The 25545-nt window shown below is 36.1% G+C and overlaps 1 protein-coding gene across 1 annotated transcript; it reads right to left on the reverse strand.

The window, feature by feature from the left end:
• Positions 1 to 1412: 1412 nt before the first annotated feature.
• Positions 1413 to 3581, reverse strand: LOC108676585. Its single transcript, XM_018164684.2, has 3 exons — positions 2880 to 3581; positions 2371 to 2672; positions 1413 to 1521 (listed from the first exon to the last, which is right to left on the reverse strand). The coding sequence occupies exons 1-3, from the start codon at positions 3129 to 3131 to the stop codon at positions 1413 to 1415; spliced, it is 663 nt and encodes a 220-aa protein (XP_018020173.1). The 5' UTR covers positions 3132 to 3581.
• Positions 3582 to 25545: the final 21964 nt, after the last annotated feature.

Consider the following 25545-nt stretch of genomic DNA (forward strand, 5'->3'; position numbering starts at 1 on the left):
CAGGGGCCCTACATAACAGTTCTCTGGCCCACGGACCACATACAGTGGCAAGGGTCCTACACAATAGTCCTCTGGCCCACGGACCACATACAGCGGCAGGGGCCCTACACAATAGTCCTCTGGCCCGCGGACCACATACAGTGGCATGGAGCCGGCCCTTCATGACAATTCTCTAGCCCGCGTCCTGTTACGCTTAGTCGGGCTAATAGCAAAATAATCACTTTCCATTTCTGCAGCATGTAGCATTGCCGCTCTAAATTTGTTGTTAATGTTGATTGCGGCTAAAAAAAGTGTGTGGTCCTCTTTAAGTTACATGATAATAATTAGGGATAGTATCGTAGTGTCATTGTAGAAAAGCATGCACATAAATTATTTGTTGTATGAAAAGAGTTTTAATTAAGAAATCAGAAAACAGCTGCCTTGCAACTCATTATTCTGTTTTATCTTTTAAACATTAGTTCGCGATGAAGCTGAGAAATTTATCTATACAATTAAATAATGTGTTTCAGTTCTCTCGACTAGTTCTAAATACTGTCGAGAAAATAACTCAAGACTGAATAAAAAATGTTAAAGTTCTTAAGTTTCCGAGGAATAAAAATTAGACAAGCTTTTACGAAAACGGTTTCTGTCCCATTGAAGTACTTGCGGTTAGCCTTCCACTTATACAAGAATCACTGGAACGACTGCAGAGAGAAAAGGAAATGCCCCCTTCATGCTTCACCCTCTTAGGATAATGAAATGAAATATTTATTCAACATAGAAATAATTTGCTTTATTTTCACTTGTATAAAATAAAAATAATAACTGTGCTAGTTAGTGAGGAAGTTAACTTTAAGATTTTAAAGAATTTCTACCCTAAGTTGAGAAATATCGCCTTCGCTTAATATAACCCTGCAAGCGTCAAGTCCCTTCTATTTTGTCCAGTCATTCTCAACTTGAATTTTTTTTTATACTTAGGACCCTCAATAATGCTGTTATGAGCATTTTATGAATAGTGGTATAAATTTATCTTCTGAGTCGAACTGTACTCGGTCTGGCAGATTTATTTGTTTGCTGCTAGAGTGTAGGTGCCGCGTTTGCTTTGCTGCCTTATACGCCTGTTCGGCAGCCATAGATTTACATATGTCACTTTTCGCTTACACTACTCAAATAACTATTACATGACGCTTTCTAAACCTGCATTTGTTCACAAGGAAAATAATTCCTCTTTCTGTCTCTTGTGATCATACTGAATTCCTTTTGTATGAAAATTTTTTTTGTATTATTTGTATACGAAGTTGCTTTCTATATACGGGATGACATCGAAGAGTGACTGGGGGCAGTTGCTGTACCGCACCGCGCACGAGTCTGTCTGTGTGCCGTGGTACTCTGCCGTCAGGTACTCATCATACTAGAAATTGAATTATTAATTATTACTTGAGTATGGCGGTGACCAGCTTGCCCAGAAGGTCGTCCTGCAGCGGCGTCTCCGCGACCTCGCAGATGGTGCGCAGCAGACACGCCCGCGCCGGCAGACTCGCCCTGCGCATGCGTGCATTAATTGTTGCGCTCCACAGCGACATGAAGCAACAACTTAACTGCATTGTATTTGAAAAATTATGATTTTACATTGAAAGGTCTGATTCACTCCATGAACAAATGAATCGGCCGTTGCAACCCGCCTAGCTGAAATGAAATGATTTTTGCGTAAGAATTCGAGCTGAAGTTTTAATGGCTTGCTAAGTTATGTTATTGTGCTTGTTAGACTTTTCTTGGTGAATACATAATTAACCAGATTTGTATACGACTTGAAGTAACTTATTTGACTAGAAATAACGGAATTATCTGAAGCTAAGGTTAAATATGCACATTAAGTGGGGTCTGTCATTTACTTGAACGTTTCGTTTATTCATGAGTGAATTACCGGCTTTCAAAAGTTCTTAAACCCAACACATTTATGTTGAGATATGATTCTCTTAAAAAACATCGTCAATTTCAGCGTGGATTAATTTTTAGAACTCAATGCGTGAAGATCTGCTACAGTATCTCATAGAGTGAAACTTCTATTAAAATAATATCACACTAAAACTATTCGTTGAAATCAGGATGACTTGAAAATTGTTTTGCATTCATCATAGAAAGTAATAGTGAATTTATTCTCTGGTCAGTCACGATAAACGAATGGTTGAATTTTCTCTTACTTAATACCGCTGCTAACTTCCACACTACTCAATGAACTTCCCTAAAACTTTCCACTGACTTCCGTTGAAGGAAATTGTAAAATATTTCACAAATTTCCTAACGCATTTCCAATTCTAAAGATCACACTCTTCAGTAAGTCGTTTCAATCCCCAACGTATTACAACACCAATTTTTCAAACAATGACTCACCCATCTATGTATTTCTCCAGCACCCTGTAAATTGCATGTCTCTCTCCTTTGGTTGCCCTTTTCTTCCTGTGCAAAATGTGATCCTGTCTTTTTTCCGCGTCTTCTTTACCAAACCCTGTATCTATTAGGTTTGGGCGCTTCAACAATGGTCTGTAAATACTAGGAACAATTTCACGAAAAGGAATTCCTTTATTTCTGTGAATAAATTCTCGAGGATATTGATGGTCAAGCAGAAGTGCGAACTGCAGGTCCAAGCCGAAGCGAGTGAACGTGTCGACAGGGACCTGGATAAACCACTTGACCTGAAAATATAATATAGATAAATGAATAGGTAGGAAAACTCGTTACGTAAAATTTTACGTGAAAAGAGCTTCAAGTGAATGGAACAAATATTTTGAACGATTATACTAGAAATGTTATAAAAATACTGCTTAATATATAAACGAAAATTTTTCTGAAAACTGTTTCGAATAATTATTTATTGATGAATATCATATTTTTTTTCTCACCTCAAAGAAAAGTCCAGGCGGCAACTCCAGTGGGAAGAAAAATCGCTTTTGTCGGGACTTTGCGGGGGATTTTAGACTTGCCGATGAATCCACAAGCACCTTGAGCCATTGTGGTCCATCGCCCATATTCATTTTTAAATCTTCAGCTGAGTTTAAAGCGATGTCTTCCAAGCTGGCGGTCACTTCAGTGCTTCGTAAAAATATCGAGGCGATGGTTCCAAGAACTAGATGTAGCCTTACATATAGCTCCATTATTTTCAAATTGTACAATTATAGAAAATGTATTCGTCTTTGAAAAAGTATATTTTTATTGATCAATGTGTTCATGAGACACGTTTTGCCAAGGAAGGTTATTGTCGCTTTCCTCACATCTTTCATTTTCCTGGTACACTGTACATGCGAGAACCGTGAAATTGTGCGCGGTTCTTAGAATATTTTCCAGCCAATTACAAAATCAGGCTTCGAAGTTAACTTATTATACACTAATAATTAATTTACAAGTTTCCCAGAATACTTATTGACAGGTAAACAGATATGATACCTAAATCAATATAAGTAGATAGAAGAAAATCTTCGATTCAAAGCGTCGAAGATTTGATCCAGTATGAACAGATATGAAAATAGACTCAGTGAGGAACTAAACTCGAAGCGTCTCAGGCTGGACAGAGACCTTGAGTTCTCGGAGCAGCTGTGATGCGTGCACCGACCTGGCGGCTTGAGCAAGGGACCCGCTCTAAGGTTGGCTCAATCTTCTTCAAGCTCCGCCCGCTGTATTCGTCACATGTTCATCCTCGTGCTGCGCCGAGATTTCGAGTGTTTCCGTTACGTATTGCTCGAAAGCTTTTGATTTCAATTATCATTTCATTGATTCCTATTTGTTATCTTGGAGAGTTGATTTTTAAATTCTAATTTTTAGTGAGCATCTAAAAATGAGTTGATTTCCGGAATCTTTCATATCGATTCCTGCCACAAATATTCTTTGTGTCGTAATTAGGATAAAATGTATTTATAGTCATTGATATGTTTGAATTGACATTCGACCAATACGAGTAAACTAATTGTCTGTGCTGCCAAAACTTCGCAGGACATCGAACCAATACATTTTCATACTTGAGTTACCGTTAGCAGAAGTTTTAAAAATCATGTCAGGAAGCTGAAGAATGAAGACTAGACAATGACGTTGGTAGATCTGACTCTGATATGCAATGCTACCAACGAGTAACCCAGTTTTCAGGCAACTTGTTAGTACAATCACATGCGAGAAGATATGGCGCGTGAGAAGAATTCTCTGTCATGACATTTTGGTATAATCGCTGTAGGCAATTGTTAAAAAACTTTTTCGATCGTTCTTCACGTAGACCATTTTGAAATTTTTACTTCATACCCGGTACGTTTGACTAAGTTAAAATAAATTTAAATTACCTTGTGCGCGCTGTTTGTGTTTGATGAATTGAACATTAGTATTAGTATAAGTGAGCGTGAAGTCAATGTCGTAAAGCACACAATGCCCAGTCAGTTCTCAAATGATATCGGATGCCTCTTCAGTAAAAGATAAACAGTGCGTCCAAAAACACAATAAACTTCCGACAATGCAACCTGCACAAAATCCTCATTCCACACGCTCACATCACATGTGAGTTACACAGGAAGACTGAACTCCCGTTCTCGACATAAACAGATTTTTGCAACCATCTCGAAATTTAATAAATAAAAGTTTTAGAGAAGAGAATATACATTTAAATTACTCACGATTGCCGGGTTTCACTTGCTAGACATCTCGGCGCCCCACAACTTCAGCCACAAGAGGCAACTTTACACATGAAAGTTTTTTAAACTTTATCACCTCACACGAGGGAGGTAATACATTATTTTTTCGGTTAAACAAAGTTATTTAATTTACATAATTACGATAAGATTTATATATATATATATATGGAAGATGATCACGTTTCATATTTACCATGCATGTCCTGAATCTAACATTCGAGCTAAATCACGTTAAAATTTCACTTGTATTATGAGGTGACCTAAATAGAAGAGGATTAACACAGTTCAGCAGCATTGATCGACAGTAAATAAATTCTGTAACAACGAACTAGAGAGAACCGGACACAATCCGTGGGTCCGCAAGAGAGCTGAAGCATTTATGGCATGAACAATTTTTAAAATCGGATGATCAGTAGAATTCAGCTAAAGGCTTCTGTCCTATTGAGTTTCAAATGATGGAATTAATTGGAATAATAAATAAATGATGGCATAATAATTGGAATTAAAACTGTCAATACTGGATGTATATAAATATAATTTTTGAATGCATAAACCTACTTATGTAACAGAGGATCGAATGTATTTTAGCCCTACGTATTGAGTATTTAAAAACGAAATTCCTGAATTCTAAATCCTTATTAATTAACAAAATGCAGAAGTATTTATACCTTAAATACTGAATGCAAGAAAAAATAATTTCTAAATGATTCAACCTTATTAAGTGCCAAATGATAGAATGTATTTTAATATAAATACCGAACGTGGAGAAACATTCCATTGAATGCCTTTATTAATAGATAAATAGATATTTAAACCATGATCTATCGATAGTCGCAATTATGTATGGCCGATTTATTTATATTTTAATCTTGGTCTGCTCCAACCAATGATTTAGACTTAAAATTGCCGCAAAAAACTCCGACAGTCGAGCTGATCATGCAAATCGAAATTCAATAAAGCGGAAGTTCGAAATTCCCTTCTGGCCAAGCCCATGGGGAGACCTTTTGTAGGCTGATGGTGTCTGTCAAAAAATTATCGCTCCACACATGGCGGTGGCATTTTTAGCACCATATGAACGTCTGCGAAATGGGATCTGTATTTTCACGGGAAAAAGAAGTCAGAGAGCTGCACTGTCGGACTCCAGAAAAAATCGTTTTCTCCGTTTACTTCTTGAAAATCTGAATTTGACGGTTTTTTGGTTGGGGTTAGAGACCGACATATTTACTATAGCTACGTTTTTCCGCCAGGGCAAGAATTGTAACTTATGATAAAAGTTTAGGAGTTAACTTGTTACTGATATTACAGTCTAACTGTAAGAGAAACGTTTCGGTTGAAACTTAGATAACCGGGCCGATATGGCCTCAGGCATAATTGGGTTAGCAACACGACTGAAACTCTATAGTCGAATCGATAACATGTGAAACCCTTTATCATCATAAGACGATTGGTTCTAAAATGGATATTCTGGTCCAGTAGCTTTCGGCCAACCTGAGTCAGCATGTGACCATTCATAATATGGCCATTAATCTTGTTGAGCAACAGTGACACAATTTGAATTAAGACGCCGACAACGATACATGTTATGCTAAAACTCAACCCTTTAATTCTTCGACACTACCTAACACGCCCGATACCAAACTGTGTATGATATGTTAAAACTCGAACCTTCTATTCTGTTCATCACAATTGAAAGAGCTGCATGCTCTAACTGGGCAGCAGCAGCCACAGAACCGCGCTACTTAATTTACGAGAATTGAGAGATTTTAATGCTCAAAACGTCGTTATTATCAAAGGAGCTTATATTACCGTCATTGTTATTGATAGTTTTATAACTCGACATTAATGATTTTTAATATCAATTCATTATCCATTTTTATATTGATTTATCAAAATCTCAAAATCATATAACCCCAAAACAATATTTTAGCCATATGTGAAATAATTTAAAATAGTATGGGTTCAAAAAGTTACTTCTCTGGGGCTGTTTTGACCAGCCAGTGATATAGTTATTAGGCTTTTTTTATTAAGACGGTTATATTTTTTCTGTATAAGAATAAATAATTTTTTCCGATGCATTTCTCAACTTGATAACCGCAAGTCTAATTCCAATAACTACACAAAAAGGAATCCATTCTGTCACGGCTGTTGATTGATTAATTTTTTTCCATATATATGAACAAATTTTTAGCAAAAAGACTTAGTTGAATGAGGTTATATTCATACTGGCCAGAATGCTTTGTGGCCGCAGTTTTTATGAATCAGTAGTTTGATCTGCAATTTTTACTGGAATTTGTAAAACGAAAAGTTCACTTCAGCTAGAGTAATAGACTATAGAATTCTTCTCTAGGCCTCATGCCGATACATGACTACCCTGAGGAACCCTGCGATTAGATTATTTTAATTAATCTCTGAGTTCTTATTATTCATTATTATCTTGGTTCATATGCTATTATTATTGTACGTTTTCCCTTTATATTTATAATTTTTTTGTTGCTTTCTATAAACCGTATTTCATGGAAAAGTAGTTTCTTATCCTCAGATGACTGTACGTCTGCTAATACAAGTTCCCGAAAAGGCAAGAATACCAGTAAATCTTTAAGGGGAGCGTCTACCCCAAAAATTATCTCGGCTATTTACAGACGGATCACTTTGAAACTTGGTACACATATGTCAAATCAAAAAATAGACAGCTTTTATTCGTGTCAATTTTTCGAAAAAAATAAAAGAAAACGTGAAATTCTTAGAAAACGGCCAAAAAAGGGGGTAAATCAACGTACAGATATGGCAGTGGTACCGTTGGATAGGGCAGAATGTCAGCTTTAAAATGAGTATAAAAACCGAAAAAGTGAAAATTTTCAATTTTAGGGTAGACGCTCCCCTTAAACATGATTCTTGAGAAATACTTCCAATTCAATTGCACCGTTACTAATTCTAAAACGTACCACAGAGCTCAATTATTCCCGCGGCTGTTGTGACCGTACAGCATATGGCTGGCAGGGAGCAGCTGGTCTGAGTCTAGAACTGTTCTATTTGTCTTAGGAAACCTGTGATGGCTTTGGCGTTACCTTAAACGCCCTCCAGATCGATGTGCTATTGCAAAGCCGGGCGTTCGAGAGTTGCTATTGCCTAATACAATTGCTGGGTGCGAGTGCTGGTCAAACGAATGTGATGCCATAGCAGTGTTGCGTGTAAAGGCTGTGCACAGTATGTAATATTAGCAATGACTATCCCAAAACAAATATCCTGAGCTAGAATCTGCAACTGGTTGAATGTGTGTTGTTTTTAAACACAGTGGAATGCTGAAAAAGTGCAAACAAACATAGAATTTTTCTAGAGCACTCCAAGGTTAAATTCATTTTTACCAAACTTTGGTGAAACGTTTAACTTGATCAAATCTGTATATATCAATATTTAAAACAATTTCTTCGGTCATTGATCGTTTTTTATTAATTTTTAGAATATTTCACGCTAAAAAATAATTTTCCATTTTACCTTTCACTCCCGGGTTAAGGCACTAGCTTTCCTCTGATTTCCCTCTGTCGGGGTCGAGGGGATCTTTCTGTTGGGGTCTCCCCTCGAGGTCGAGGAGCGGACGCTTGGCATTCGCGTGTGCGGCGTCAAGCGGTCAGCACGTGTCACCTCCGGCCTCGAGCAGCCCCAGACTCGCGCGGAGCTTGAGTTGGCGGCCGCGTTTAATGAATACAAATATTATTCAGTTCATCAGGTATTTTTCTTTAAAATTTTATGTGGTGAAATAAAAATTATGAACTATCGCCAGAATTATTAAACGTTGCGAAGAATACGTTAGCTAAAAATCCAGACTCTAGAAATTTTTCAAAAGGGTCTTAATGCGTTGTCTAAAACAGAGCTAATTTATAAGAGCCGATCCCATACAATGGACAATGTCTTTTTCCAGACTTCAATGAAATTCTAGGATTTGATTTAATTAACAAAATAAAATGAATTTCTTAGAGGAAAAATTCTTCTAGTAAACTTAATAATTCAAAATTCTTCTTGTAAACTGAATAATTAAAAATTCTTGTTGTAAACTGAATAATTTAAAAACTTCTAGTAAACTGAATAATCATAAATTCTTCTAGTAAACTGAATAATTAAAAATATCTCTAGTAAATCGAAAGAATGTTCGTAAACTTTTATTGCTGATGAACATATAGACGCTAGAACTTACTCGACCCGTCCTTTCAAAACGTTAACAAATAATTTCACAGAAACGCTTTGATCTGGCGTGACATGTACGCACTGTTTACTGTTCGGAATTAAATTTTCAACGAAGACAAGTGAATAATACAGTACAATTGAGAATTGGATGACGTTATGCGGCTTATTTTACATTGAGCGGTTAAAAAAATTAAATATCATTTCAAGTTTTTTAATGACGCTAAATTTGTAAACGTCAAACACAATTTTTACAACGCATCTTACAATTTAAAGATCAATTCAAATAATACTCATTTCGCTCTCGGCAATGCATTGTTGCGAGAATTTGATGACTTTAAATTTACATGAAATTGGAAGGACTAATTCTCTTAGATGTGGATATCTACGAATATTTATCTACCTCCCGTCTCTTCCCAGATCGTGAGTAGTTTGATCATCGAATCAGTTGGTCGCGAAACCTTATCGGATACTGACTTTAAAGTTAGCATTTTCATTTCTCCTATCGCGAACATAATGGGCAAGATTTCAATTCCTTAAAAAGAGACGGTAAGATTTCAACTATAAGATTCTTGATTATCGTAAAAATTTTGTCTAATTATCTCCAATTTAACCAACGACTTACCTCGTTATAGTGACATTCTCCATCGATTTGAATATTTTCTTTGTCAGTTGAACTTCTTGCTATTAAATGAAACGTTGACAAAATTGTAATTATTATTCATTTCGTATTCCTCACCTTCTGATGCCTCAAAATACTAATGATAAAGAAATAATTTTGGATTTGTGCAGAACTGTTCAATTCTTGGAAAATTTCCTTATTTTTCCTGGTAATTCTGAGACGTGAAATTTTAATTTTACCGCATATAGGTGGCGTAATAAGCAGAGGAAATGTAGTTATACATACGCAAATAATGATATTACTTGTCTTGAATTCTTTAGGAAACTACCACAAGGTATTACGCTCAAAATGAAATTAATTTCCTAAAAATAAACGTAATAACCAATTTCAAAGGAAAATGTTAAAATTTCATTGATTGTTTTCCCACAAATTGCAAACGAGTCGGGTAAAGAAGAAACGAGAACTCGTTTTCATTAGTTACTTTTTAATTAATATAGTTTTTCGTGTTTGAGGCGCATACAGCGCCCATTAGGTCATCTATACTAACTTGTGTAGTATTTAGTGAAGAAATGTTAATTTCGTCGGCGCCATGCTTAATTTTAGCCATAAATAATCACCTGGTAAGGACTACATATGAGTGTGCGATGTATAATTAAAATGTGACTCATGTTGAGATTGAAAAAACTTGAAGGCTTATTATCATTCTGCTGATATACTTCAGGGAATATGAAATCCCATTCTAGTATAATAATCAATTTCAATTAAAATGCATAAAAACCTTGCAGTTGGACGATTAACACAAAATCAAGTGCAGGATTAAAACAGTGTCGACTTCCTACTTTATGAGGGTAGCTCCTACATAATTCGGTGAGCAGACTTACTCGTTCTCCTCTCTATAATTGATGTGGCAAAAGTATCCCGGAAACACGCGCCCGATGAAACTCATTGTGTTCTTTAGTAGCTGGCTCAGTCTTGAATATTAGATACATTCAATACATCGACGCTCCTGAGACTCGGATATTACTTCACCGACATGGCTTGCGTGTCGCCTCAACTGCCCAGGGCCATAAAAGATTCACAGCGTGAAACGCCAAGCTCGTTCGGTATATAAAAAATTAAATGACACCAGTAGAGTAAAAAAAGGTTCTAAATGTGTTTTAGACTATGAGAGTTGATGGTAAGCTATATATCAACTATGGTAAAATGTAATCTCTTCATTCGCACGAACATTTTTGGTAGAATGAGACTCTAAGCCATAAAAGACTTGTTAATAACTGTAGAACATTTGCGATATATTCGAAAAAATACTAATGCAATTACATAGTTTCTGAATAGAGTATTTAAAAACTTTTTGATGAAGCATATCCTAACTATCACATGTTTATTGGTAAAGGAACTGCTCCAGCTTTACATGTTTCATGTCATATTTCATAAGCAATATTTATCTATATTTTCGATACATATTGCCTAAAAAATTAAATATGTATGGCACAATCATGTCGGCTATAGAAAAGGCCACATCCTGGAACACACATGTTTTTTTTCTGATCATATTAAGTTAGGGACATGAGGTGTACGAGCGTCAGGCTTGTTGCCGGAGGGTATACAGTACAACCATTTCACCAACGCCCAGATCGAAGAAAAATCACAAAACAAACTACAAGTCGTTGAACAAAGTAAGGATCTTGTTCAGCTTAGCAAACTCCATTACTTTAAAACGGAAGATCTTATAATAGTGACCAATTAACCGAGATGAAAACGAATATATCGGTAAACATTTTATATTAAAATAAATAGAGTTCAACCATGCTGGTTATTCATTAAATACACAACTCATAAATTGCACCATATTCAATGAATAATTATTTTATTGTGCATTATTGAGTTTGTATCGTTTCTTTGTAGCCATTGTTAAAATGTTGAGTGATTTTTTGCAGCTGGCGATAACTACAACGCCTATCGTGTCGATATAATGCAGTAATCACGAGTGTTTGAAAAAATATAAATTCTGATTTGAAATTATCTAAAATAAGCAATAACTTTTCCAACAAAAATTTAAGTTTCCCACCAAGTTTACGAAAAAAGTTATACGGGGTTATCTCATAAAAATGGATTGGAAATAGCGGTCGTAAAATTTGGATGACAAAGGGTTGAAAATTGCTGGGAAAGCAAGTATAACATGATAATTCTTTTTTCGCCGGTCAAAAATAAATTTTCAAATTGACCGTAAGATGATTATTGAATCGGTGGGATACGGCCCCTTAACAAAGGTGGCTCTCCTGCTAGAATTTTTTTGCACAATAGAAATTATACTTTATATTGCAGCAGCATTATATACTCCATATTGCAGTAGAAATTTCTTGGAACTTAGTAGCATAGGTTGTATTTTTAACAGAACACTATTGCATGGCATTATTTTAGCATTTCGTCGACATTTGGTCCCGTTATAGATGAATAATTTATACCTCACATCGACACGCGCAGTTCATTAACACAGCAGCATTGACGCAAAATCTTCATGGTTTCAATACTTTTTATCACTCCTGTCTTCAGTTTTTCATTTCATTGCATACAAATTTTTATCGGATATTGAAGCACGCATCAGTTTCATGATATGCAAATTGCATTTCCCGTTGGTTCATGTACGCGTTAACATCATTTTTGCAACATCGTTCGCGAAAATGGACATTTCGTGCCCCAAGTCTACGTGAGTTTGCCCGAGTCCGTGCATCAATAATGCCGTATGTTCAGAAGTTCGGAGCTTTGTGCAACGTGTTGGACTTAGAGTAACGCACCGTAAATCCTTCATAGTTGAATAATGCCTTAATTAAAGCTCACGCCTGAATGGAACTTTTACAAGAACAGGCATCAGGATGAGGAATTTCACGAATTTATAATTAACTGATATTGACAGTTGGCAGCAACTGGAATAAAACGGTTAAATTCCAGCACTAAATATTTCTTTGTGCACACTAATAATAATCTTATGTTTATCCTTGGAATATACAATCCATTTGGTTGGTCATACTTATGCTTGGCCGAACTAACAGTTGTTTATACTTATGGTTGGCCAAACTTACAGTTGTTTATACTTATGGTTGGCCAAACTTACAGATGTTTATAAAACTTACAGTTGGTTATACTTATGGTTGGCCAAACTTACAGTTGGTTATACTTATGGTTGGCCAATTCATGGCTTGCAGTCCAAAAGAGGTTATTGAATATTATGCAAGAGGTTATCGAGGGGCCGTGCGTGGCTGAGATGCTGAAACTGACAACTCAAATTGTGCTGACTCAGCGACGTTGACCGATGGCAAAACTTGGCACTAAGTTTGTCTTGAGTAAACTTCACAGGAAAATGATGGTCGAAGAAGAATATATTAAAAAATGCGAAATATGTGAATGTCTTCAAAATTCGAAAAATTCGATTTACTTGAACGCGACAATAAATTGAAGAATTTTATTCACGGAATTTTGTGCATTCTTTAATAATTAGTAGCAGAGAAAATTGGAATAAAATAATGTAATATTTGACTACGAACAAATTCAACGGATGAGGATGCAAATTTAATTGTATGCTACTTGTTGTTTAATTGTAGTTGTTAGACTTTAACGCCATTTAAAGAAAGGTTCCAGATCACGCGGATCTGGAAAAAACAGATGTTTCATCTAGGTACACAATACAAGCACATATTATCACTTAGATGGCATTTCAAATGCACAACGTGCTAAGCGCATCCATTATTTCCCCACGAATTCCATTCCTCATAATCATAATTCGTAAATCATCGTGAGCTTGGACATCCATTTCCCCGGAACCGACGCGATTCCCGTGGTGATGAACTGCCACTTATAATTAAGTTCCTTATTAGTTCTCTTGATTTCAGAGACTCATGGTTCTGTCTCCAAGGGAAACGTGTCATCAAGCGACGCTTGATTATTTCCATGAGGCTGGAATATGTCAGCCTAGGATTACAGCTCATCTTTTCAAACCATCTCAAGTTTGAACTAACTAATTTAAGCACTTTCAAGTTATACACAGAAACTTTCATGAGCAGCTAGAGCCCAATAAAAAAACAAATCATTCCACAAAAGTTCTCCAATTGATCAGCACAAATAAAGATAATTCGATTGCATCTCATACATGAATATGAGACTTCTACAGGCACTAATAATGAATCCTTCGATTGCATAGTACAGGCATTTTTGCGCTTCTTTGAAAACATTCATTTCTGCATCGCTGGCGACTATAATAAGTAGTTTACGGAAGCACTATGACGGTATTTCGCCCAGGCATTTCAATTTGGGAACAGTCATGCATGCAGCGTCTATACTTAATACAAAATGGACAATTTCAACGCTTGCTCAGCTTAGCACCAATGCCAGCCCGTACTCAGCCTGATGAGCTGAAGTTTCTACTGAGGGAATAAATTTCGCTTTGGAGGCTTTTGACTTCTAAGGAATGATTTGAAAATTGCTACATGAGTCAGATGTTTCTTCAAGTTTGCAACTTGTTCAGTGCGAAATACTTTGCGTTAGTATATAAAAGTATAATGTCTTTACTTTATATAAATTTGTTGCTTGAAAATTCTGAAAGTATTTTAAAAATTCAGGCGTTGATGGTGAGAACCTGTTTCCATCATACTAAATTTATTGAAATATTCCTAAACTTTTAGGCTCAGGGGCTTTTAGGATGGCGGCCATGCTTAAGATGATCGTTCATGGCGAACCATAGAACGATGGGCCAGCGCTCGCCTCTTATTCAGTGTCGTGGCCATAATACGGTGAGGCCAGCGCTCGCCTCATATTCAGTGTCGTGGCCATAATACGGTGAGGCCTGCGCTCGCCTCTTATTCAGTGTCTTGGCCATAATACGGTGAGGCCAGCGCTCGCCTCTTATTCAGTGTCGTTACCATAATACGGTGAGGCCCGCGCTCGCCTCTTATTCAGTGTCGTGGCCATAATACGGTGAGGCCCGCGCTCGCCTCTTATTCAGTGTCGTGGCCATAATACGGTGAGGCCCGCGCTCGCCTCTTATTCAGTGTCGTGGCCATAATACGGTGAGGCCAGCGCTCGCCTCTTATTCAGTGTCGTGGCCATAATACGGCGAGGCCAGCGCTCGCCTCTTATTCAGTGTCGTGGCCATATTGCGCCTTGAAGCTGTGGCAAGAAATGAAAAATGGTAGTCTTCAGAAAACAAAATTCACGCACTTCTATCTGAGCTGTCATATATATCGTCGGGAATTTCGTAATAAATTTCCGAATGAATTTCTTTTTTTCTTTTTAACAGGAATCATCCGAAATTTGTTCCTGGTTAACCGACTGACGTAAATTTATTTTTAGTCCGTATAATTTTATATCCTATAAGTTCCAACTAATTCGTACGTCAAGTTACATTGCAATACAATTCTGAGGACGGCATATTAATTGAGAACTCCTTCAAACTTTCAATCGAATATTTGAGTAATCCGCATGTTGCGATAGGAGAAATTTCCACAAACGGAAATCAATCAATTGATGAAATTTTGTGAACTAGAATTCATCCCATTCATTTGTTTATTTATTCAGCTGCTGCGTTATTGCCTCAAGTTTATTTAACAGCCGCGACTTTTTTGATAATCTCTTTCATGCAGATTAATTTTAGTACTTATAATGAGCATATATATCATTTATACCATCCAGAGATAGTTGAGAATACCATTCATAATTAATCAAACCAAAACGAACTAATTAAACAAATACTTTTTCTATTGTTTTACTTATCACATAGAGCTACAATACCGTTATAAAATGCGAAAAAATTCAATCTTCTAGACTTAAAATTTAATCCATTTATATAATTTATTTGAAATATTATTTTTTTATTCAATTTATATATGAACTAAAACTTTTATTTTTAATGTAATCATTTCCTTCCAATTCGCAATGTCTTCCAATTATTCTTCCAAAACGAAATAATGACGAAATCCCGGTAATATTAAGACACCAAAGTATCCTGGGACTTTAACTAATATATTTTTTTATAAATGAATTTATTTATGTTCGTGTGAAAATAACAAAATTCCAACATGGAAGACATTTTCCGAAGTTACACTGTCGATTTTTATGGATGTGGTTATAATAATGATCAGTTAAGATAATTTAGTATCTATTATCGTCAGAAGTTAAGCCTGAATAAAGCCAAGTGAAAGCCGAGAAAGGCTGGGTTAGAGCTAAACCGATTGAAGTCTGGACAAAGCCGAGTAGATTTGAGCCAAAGCGGGGCCGGTAAAGCCGAGTCATGGCCGAGCCAACTACAGCCGAGCCAAGTCAAAGCCGGACCGAGCAAAGTTAAATGACAGCCGAGCTGGGTAAAGCCGAGCCAAATCAAGCCAAATCAAAGCCGGGCCAAATTAAGCCAAGTCAAAGCCGAGCTGAATTAAGCCAAGTCAAAGCCGAGCCAAATAAAGACAAGTCAAAGCCGAGCCAAATTGAACCAAGTCAATGCCGAGCCAAATAAAGCCAAGTCAAAGCCGAGCCAAATAAAGACAAGTCAAAGCCGAGCCAAATTAAGCCCAATCAAAGACGGGCCAAATTAGGCCAAGTCATTAGACGGGCCGAGTAAAGCCAAGTCAAAGCCGGGCCAAATAAAGTAAAGTCAAAGCCGAGCCAAATTAAGCCTAATCAAAGCCGGGCCGAGTGAAGCCAAGTCAAAGACGGGCCGAGTAAAGCCTAGTAAAGCGTAATCAAAAACAAAGCCGAGTCAAACCCTGTTTATCATAACAAGCGTTCCGCGAGCATATTCTGGATCAAAACACCGACGTTTGTTCAATGTAATTTTCGAGTTGCCTTTACTTGAACTAAATCCTAAATAAAACATGCGAGACACGCTTGCAAATTTGTTCTAGGAGCCCTGTGGATGAGACAACAAACAAATTTAAGGGAATTCCATTATTCCTGTTGACTGCGGCAAAGATCCCCTCGTGCTAACATGGTTAAAAGAAAAATGGCCCAACCTGCTGAGATTAAAATATTTACAACATAGCTCCAGCGGTTCCAAAACAGTATAAAAATACAGGTTTATTCATTTAAAATCTTAAATAAAATTATTTTACAATATTCGAATAGATAAATGACAGTGGTACTCGAATTTACCACTGTATTGGTTTCAAGATAAGACGCACAGGTTTTCGAGGAAGCTGCAGCTTATCTTCATAAACTTTACGCAATTACTAGTTTTTCTTCGTATAAATTGTTTCTGCTAGGGCGTATTTTCTGTTCCTCGAATAAAAGAAATGAAGGTCATCCCACAATAATTGGATGATGAGAGAAGTATTTAAAACTTTGGGAACGTTAGGCAACTTTGAAACTTGATCAAAGAAAGGAAAGATACTTTTGATCATCGGATACATGTCTTAGAGAAAACCTTAACGGCAGGAAGAAATTACGCGAGTAATGCATTCCCTTTAAAATAAAAAATCAGCTGGATTGAAAGTTAAATGTTGAGTAAAAAATAAAAAAAAAACAGAGAAGAAATGAAGTAAGTAATATACAAATTACAGCATCTGAAAATATGTTTATTTTATACTACGATTGAGAATCAAGTAATTTGAATCATTCATGTTATCATTCTTCTTGTACGGTATCGTTAATTCGTCAATAACGCAAATAATACTCAATTTTTAGCCCATCATATCTGTAAAAAATTAACACTTAAGTTTGTTTTCTCGTCAGCACTCATAATAATTTTCGAAGCTTCAGTGAACAGTGAATCGAAGCCCATTCAAGATAGAATAAGTCCATTTAAGATAGAACTTCATTTGATCAGAAACATCTTGTGCGTGCCACAATTTGAGCAATAAGTCTGCAAATCCCGTGGCGTGCTGTCATCACTCAGTCTCAGTAGGCAAAACCCTCGAGAAGAACGGGCCCTTTAAGCCTTTGACGCTGCGCAAAAAAGGCCATTCCATATTCGCAGTGACGAAAAAAATCAATGTGAGCTATGGTCGTATTTTTAAGCGCCGACGCGCATGCCTCGTCGTTGGCATACGAAGAAATGACTCGATTTTTCCAAGACACGCGCACCGAAACCCGAACTTTTTCTCCATGATCAAACGGGCTGAAGTTCATAAACTTTTTGAACCACAGCACAGTTTTTTTTATCATTCTTACCGTAAAAAATTCTATCATACAAAATTATTCTCACACATAGATCACGAAAATATCCACCCTATGGTTCATGTATGACATCGTGATAATAAATTCTACTGTTCCGCTGGTCAGATCAGTCACACACCCTGCAAAAATTGAGGACCCAAGCTAGTGAAGCTACGATAGAGTTCCCTAGTATATATTCATTCTTATAAAAAAGGTTCATAAATAATTTTTACGCAGTGCTATGACTGGCCACTTTGATTCCAGTTGTCATGATTCGTGAAGAAGGCCCACTGTTCTACCTCAATTATCCATATTATTTATTGTTAGATTAATTTGTACAGATGTTTACGAATTTTATTTACGAATTATTTAGTTTGATCTTATTTAACTTAATCTCTAGTTTTGATAGTGCCCTCCGTGACAGTCAATGGAAGCAACATAAACAAAGGAGGTGATCGCGTGATGATGTCAAATTGCCCTTAACACTTGGTGCCGATGTGGCTGTTAAGAATTGCCTAGAAAGGGACAAACTCTTCAGAAATATAAATCTTTCTTGCCACCCTGCCACCTGCGTTACTTATACAGTTTACAACAGTAGTTGCCTGACACTAAATAGTGGGTTTGAATTGATACGTAATTAAATTTTTATGGCTCTCTTACGTCGCGATTAATACGTAAGAGACGTGCGACCCAAATTTTTTTCAGCATGTTCACTCATAGAAATAATCTAACTTTTGTGCCTCAGACGCTTTAAATCTACTTTTTAGGTGAAAATGTTACCGAAATGCTACCGAATTTATTACTGTAAAATCTTATGGGCGTTTATTCGTTATATTGTTTCGAATAAATCGCACTGATCTCGTAATTGATTTTCCTCATTTATTGGGATACTTAAATGTTGGTTGTGAAACCCGTAGACCGCAAATAAATGTCCACTAACGTTTCTTGACATAATCGTTTATTCCTGAAACGCTTACAAATTTGAAATTACTCATACACTTTGTAATGATGCGGGTATTATGAATAGTAATTCCTAATACCTTCTGGTTTAATTATTTATATGTAAGTGATATGATTTCCGTGTACCATTTGTCTAATGGTATTGAATAATTAACAAGCTTTTATGTAGATGAGTTTCTCATAGACTTTCTAAAGTTTTAAAGTCCACAGTGAATTATCATGAAGTACGAGAACTTGGGATGGTTGGGACTCCAATCTTTTACTGAACTGTCAACATTGCATCCAATGATTGATTAAGAAGCCAGAATCGCTTTGCATACTCATTTGATGTTTTCGTTCAGTTCCATGCTTATTAAACTGAAATTTGCGATCTGTCTTGTTATGGAGTGATTTAAATTCCATGACTTGTTTATAATGTTATTCTGTATGATTGACAACGAAGATCAAAAGAACGTTGACGAGGTTAATTTCAATAATTGCCAATTCATTAATAATTAGTGCTAATCAAGTCAGAGAAAAATGTTGTTAGTTACCAATCTCCGCATTGCATAAATCGTAATAATTACCAGTTTATCAATTACTTTTCCTTTCATTTATTCATTAAATTTATTCACTCATGGCAATTCAAGATATTTTACACGACTATGTTTGATTTCTAATTCATGAATAAAATTTATCCAAACCATATGTACTTCGATTTTAATTATGAGCCACATAACTTTACACAATCTGTGAATACACATATGTGTGATACATATGTGTATCACATATGTGATACACATATGTACACATATCACATATCACATATCACATACATATACAAATACACATATGTGTGTCTCAAATATAACTACACAAATATGCATCGATGTTCGTTTTCCAAAAATTTCTCGAATCGGTACACTGTCCATAGATTTTCGTGTCTGAATTAATTCATTTTTTTTCCAATGGACTGCGAGGGCCCCGACAAATGGCGTGCCCTCACATCATCAGTGCCGCGGTGATGAAGTAATTCTACTTTCTGTGTGACGTGCGAACCACGCTTGCCGTCAGCCCGGGGTTTTTTATTCATCTGAATTATATACGATGTTTAATGGTGACCAACTCATTCCAGATTAATGAGAAACTGGACATTTTGCTAAAAAAGTTATAAAAGTTATCAAGAACAATAATATTCATGAACCCACGCTTTTGCAGCATTCCTATAACGACAATGACGGTTACGGAGAAGTAAATTAGAATTTAAAGGTCAAAATCGATCTAAAAAATGATTTTTCGTGCTACTCATGCGGGATTCACCAATTCATTTTTCAGTTCACTTTTTAATTCCTAAGGTTCGTGTTAGTTACAGCAAATAAATTGCATCAGCTTCGGGCAAATGTTTACTTCAATTATGCGATTAAATATATGTGTTCAATGATGAACGGAATGTCGTGTAAAATGATGTCAATGATGTAAAATGATATTTGAGCAAGAAAAATCGCAAACATTTTTCTGCTGTACAAATATTCATCTAATGATTGGGCTAAAAAAAACTTATTCATTCAGCGGTTGCAAAAGCTTTACGGATGTGCAATATTCTCATGTTGAGCTCAATTTAAAAGAACGTCCTATCAACAGATAACGTTTTTCAAGCAAGGAAATATTCTAAAGTATTCTTGGATTTGAAAAAACACGAGCCAGGTTCTTAAAAGCTCTTCTCTGGCGTTAATAAGAGGAAAGATTTTTTATTTTGAGTTTCAGAGACTTGATAAGAGCAGCCCTTGATTCCAATTAATCTGTTTTTGAATTTCTTAAAAAAGCGGAGAGTTCTAATGAACGATAACGTCAGACCCGAGACTAAAGGCCACTAAAAACTAGGAACAAGTCTGTGCTTCGGATCAATTTTGCTAATTGCTTTGGAAGTAGAATGAATTTATATATTTTACTTACATAAAATACTTGAAATTAGCGTAATCGATTTTTAGTTTAATGAATAGATATATGTGTGAAACTTATAATTTCGCAAGTTTGCTTTTATCATTAGGAATAATTTTTAACTCAACTTGAGGAAAATAACTTCTACATCATCAAGAACTTGATTTCAAAAATCGACCTCCTTAAGAACACATGAATTTTCGACATTTTAATAATGAATCAGGGCACTTATACCTTCATCAACATCTGTAGATACTTTACTAAAGATGGATAATAAATGGATCATTCAAATATTCAAACTTCCATCATAATAATAGCTCATAATAGCCTATAACAGCAGTCCATGTAATTTGTATTCTCCTTAGCGTGCAATATTGGCAATAACCTGACCAATGACAGGAAGGGATTTGTTGCCTTGCCTAGTGCACACCCAGTGATCGGGCAGGTTGAAATTACGCAATCTACTGCACATGTTCTACTGATTGTTTAACCTGGTAGTGGTTTTTTAAATTTGGAATTATAATTTTTCCCTGCACTCATATTCTTGCAAAAAATATTGGGATAACACCAAAGTTTTTCTGTTTTTCTTCTGGAGGTGCTATTTTTATTCCGCTTGATGCATTAAACATACATGCAACTAGAACTAGAAAGGGAAATGCTAACCTTACCCTCCTCTTCCAGTTCATTGCAAAACTCATAATATTTTGAACACAGACCATTCAAATGCGTCCGCCTCGGCGCGTTCGTGACAATCCGCACTTCTTTGTCCACCTTTTGTGTATCCAATTTACGGACACAATCCGCATGCGAGCTTCGGCATCACGAGCTTCATTGTGGATGCGGAATCTTTACACATTCTTTTCTGCGACACCTCCTCAGGAGGTTTTTTTCTTGGTGCATGCAGACTCATTTGGCTGATATTTTCACGTTAATTAATTTTCATTGAAGGGGAATGGTTACAATCAAGTTCTGTAAGTAAGTTCTTCCGTCGTTGCGACGGTCTGCAACCCAAAATTTCAATTTAAACGTAGATTGAGAGTTTAACTTTGATTATATGGTATTTTTGCGGCATAGGCTTAAGTACGCATCAAGGCTGAAATTTATTTTATAATATGATCAGACACTCGTTCAAAGGTGACATTTTTGCAGTTAAACCTTTATAATTCATCGTTTCTAGAATTTTTGAATCATACAACTTCTGTTACAAAATAAATTTATGCATATTTTTATGGTATTATAAACCGTCGATTATTATCTACTCATTGAAATTCCTAGATATTAATTTTTGTAAACACTTCTCAATTTCAATTTACAGGCGAGAAGGAAGTTTCATTTTTAGCGCATTTTCTCATTTGTGAAAAAAATGCACTATTGTGCTCGCCATGTCCGTCTGTCCGTCCGTCTGTCTGTCCGTCTGTCTGTCCGTCTGTCTGTCCGTCCGTGACTTCACGTTTTCTTCGACGAGAAAATGCGCTCTCTGTCACTCACTGCAGTGAGTACTGAGTTATATTTTTTAAATCGAATAGTAGTTATTTTTGTGACCAGCAGAACGCTCGCTCACGACCGGCACTGAGAAGACTAGCAACGGCCGCTCAAGAAAGTCTTAAATTACCGCGCTCAGAATTGCACTCGCAGGTTTTCGTCTTACGATATTTGTTAGCTGGATTACGAGAAGCTCTTTATAATATCCGGAGACTCTTCTCTTGAGTGGTGAACCTGACGAACTTTGTGATGAAGTCATTAATCTCACAGGGGTCTCCTTAATGGCTAAGAAGGAAGTGGTTCAAGTGAATGTGTTATGAGTGATGAAGAGAGGAGGACTCTTGCTACATTCATTAATCTCGGCAGCATGAAATTATGTGCAGGCGGAAGAGTTGAGTTGAAAGTTAATCAGGTGGATTATTGAAGCAAGGAATGAGTCGGTCGATTAGTCTCATCAGCTGGTTCGATGGTGCGATAGGAAAAAGTGTTATTAATAATGTTCTAAATCAAATTCAATACCTTTGAATGCATTGTGAACCTCAAACTAAGCAATTTTAAAATTGAAAAAAAAATAATTGAAATTCAGAATTGTTCAACGAATTAAGGATTAAAATTTTTTAACGATCTCGTTAATCGACATATGTAGTCATTATTCAAAATTTCCTCAAAAAGTTTAAATATAACAAAAATCCTTGTCGTTTTGTCTAACGCAAGCTGAAAATCAATTCCTATTCTCAATGCAATCAAGCTTAGTTGCAACATCTCGTTTGTCTACTTAGTTGAATCAAATTAATCCAATCTTTCCATCTTTCGGAGCAACAGTATTGCTTCGTTGACATTAAATTTCGCAGTTTGCATCATCAGAAACAACAACACTTTGCTCCCTCGCCCTGACGCGATCGTCCGACAACACGGACGACAGCGCGTCCAACACGAAAGTTCTTCCACTGAATTGAACGGACATTTGATTACCAAATGTCAACGCAGTCAATACGAAAGCAATCATCCAACGTTATAATTTTTACGTTGACGAACTGTTGGAGTTTCCCATCGAATTGATTATAAGCATTTGCAAATTCCATGTATTTATTCGAGGATAATAGTAATCTTACTAGTATTAATAGTAAACCATTGGACTAATAGTAATTTTACAAAATTATCCATAAACTATATCATATGTAGTCTAAAAACCAATTGTGCTAAAACTATGACAGAAACAATGTTCTAAACTATTTTCCAACACAGTTTGATCACCATGTAGAAATTCGGGACTGCAGACATTGAACGATTCCATTTGCATCGAATCATGGAATTCAACTCAAGGTTGTCCCTGACAATCCTTAAAGCCCAGGCTACACTTTTGATTGATTTACGCACCTGCAGGGCACGAGCCGGCGCCAAATGCAACCTCGCAAATGTCATTTTATTATTTTTTATGTAATTTACCATTTATCATTTTTATATCAATATCATTTTTATCGCAAAAAACCCAAATCCAAATAAAGCCACCCAACCAAACTAAACCAACCGAAGCCCAACTAAACCCACTCACTCTCATCCACTCACTACAAGCATTCCATGAGCATGCACCATTCTATCAATTTACAATGTTTCGGTGAACGGATAATCACTTTTGAAATTTATAATATTTTTATTTCAACTGAAACTAGCGTAGCTCATTTCAACCAAGTAGAAGTGTCGCCCGTACATGACCAATAGATAGGCAGTGAAGAATGATAACGAATATTTTACAGAGCTTTTTCATATTTTAGTGAGATTCCTCATCGAAGGGTTTTTCTTCAGAGATGTCATGTTGCCTTCAATTTACATGTAAATACCTTAGCTATTATTCACGTTTCACGGCAAAAAAAATCATGTTCTGCACTCAACTAATTACATTTCTTTCCTCAGAATTCGACCATATGAAGAAAATGAAAATTTAAACATATATAATCCTGTCAAAAAACTTTTTTTTAATCTAGATAAGGTCGAAAGTAAAATTTTATTCGTTGATAAAAGCAAATGTTTGTAATTCTGTTCCCGATGATTTGAATATTTCAGTAGAGTGGTACAGGAGCTTTATAATAGTTTAAGGAAATCAACAATAAGCTAGGGTAATAATGGCTCTCACCGCAGCCGAGCAATTCGTTGTTAAAAATGGCTGCCAGGCCCTGCAATTGAGCTCCCTGCATGGAATATTGACTTTTAATTTCAATAGCATGAGCCATAGCGAGCCCTTTGAAGTAAGCCCTTAATTGGACACTGCAGAGCAGGCTTGAAATTAGGGCTTAGCAGTCGCTTAGGATTCTCTCAGTTGTCCCATTCCTCCAGTGAGGGAAATCAATTGCAATATTCTCTTTACTCTATAAAAGTTTATATTCCCATTGGAATATAAACTTTATATTTAAAAAGTTCATATTCCCATCCTAAACATTGTGCAATTGTTGTCAATTTCCGCCTTCTTTAGAAAAAGCGAAAATTCTATTATTACTACGGTAATTTTATTGCTCGCTATAATTTATTATTTTGATGAATTTTATTGTACTGCTTGTGTTTTAATCAAATTTTATGGTGATTTTCTTGTATATTTCGGGAGGTAGATTCAACAACTGAAAAATCAACAACTGAAACTGGTAAATCAACAACTGAAAAGGTTCATGCGAGAGCCATGCAAAATTCGAATATATAAGTCATATCTCACACAAGATTAAGTCTTTGCATTGGACAGGTGATAACAACATAGCAGTTAGGAATTTTAACGACTTTGAATTGAATTGAAGCTACTTTAAGAGTTTCTGTGATGCAAATAATTTTACAATACCTGTGAAATAACCTCAGCCTTCATTTGTTTATTAATTATTATCGTGTTTGTAGAGTATAAGATCCGTTATAATGTAGTTCTGCCTGAGAAACTCGGTTTCGTCATGGCAGGACCATCTGTGAAGGTGGTGCGGGATTTATGGCTTGCACCAGATGCCATAAATTATGGGCAGCTACTCCTCCACTGTGATGATGGAAATTTATGGTAATGGTCTGGAAAAGAATAGCTCCTCCAGGAGTTATGGCCTACCGGTTTATTAATACTAAGAACTATGCAAACCTCAGTCATGTAAAACATTTTCATTTTTTTATCGAGCATAAATTGGAAAAAATATCTACAATTCAGATTTCCAAACAAACACACAATTTTTTGTTAGTAATTATCTCAAAAAATTGTATTTAAAGGCAAATCAAAGGTTCGTGGCAATTTTTCATATTTTTTATATTTCTTTTATTGACAAGAAAATACTCTAGGATGGAACAAGAAAACGGAGGCTGTGTGACGTGGCTAAGGAGCAACTCCGCGACCCTTGAATATTTACAAAAAATCCTGAACTTAGAAAAAACTTTACATTCTACAATACTCGCCTTGTCAGAATAAACCACACTTTTCGATATTTAAAGTAATTTTTAAGTAATTGATGTTTCTAAAAATTACAAAATTGTAATGAGTTGACAAACGCAACCGAAACAATCAGATTTGTGGTAACTATAGAGTGGTGCAGGTGGGACCACACTGTAAGTGGTGCAGATGGTACCACACGGTAAGTGGTGCAGATGGTACCA

Source organism: Hyalella azteca, unplaced genomic scaffold, assembly GCF_000764305.2.
Source record: "Hyalella azteca isolate HAZT.00-mixed unplaced genomic scaffold, Hazt_2.0.2 contig9938, whole genome shotgun sequence".
Classification (NCBI taxonomy): domain Eukaryota; kingdom Metazoa; phylum Arthropoda; class Malacostraca; order Amphipoda; family Hyalellidae; genus Hyalella; species Hyalella azteca.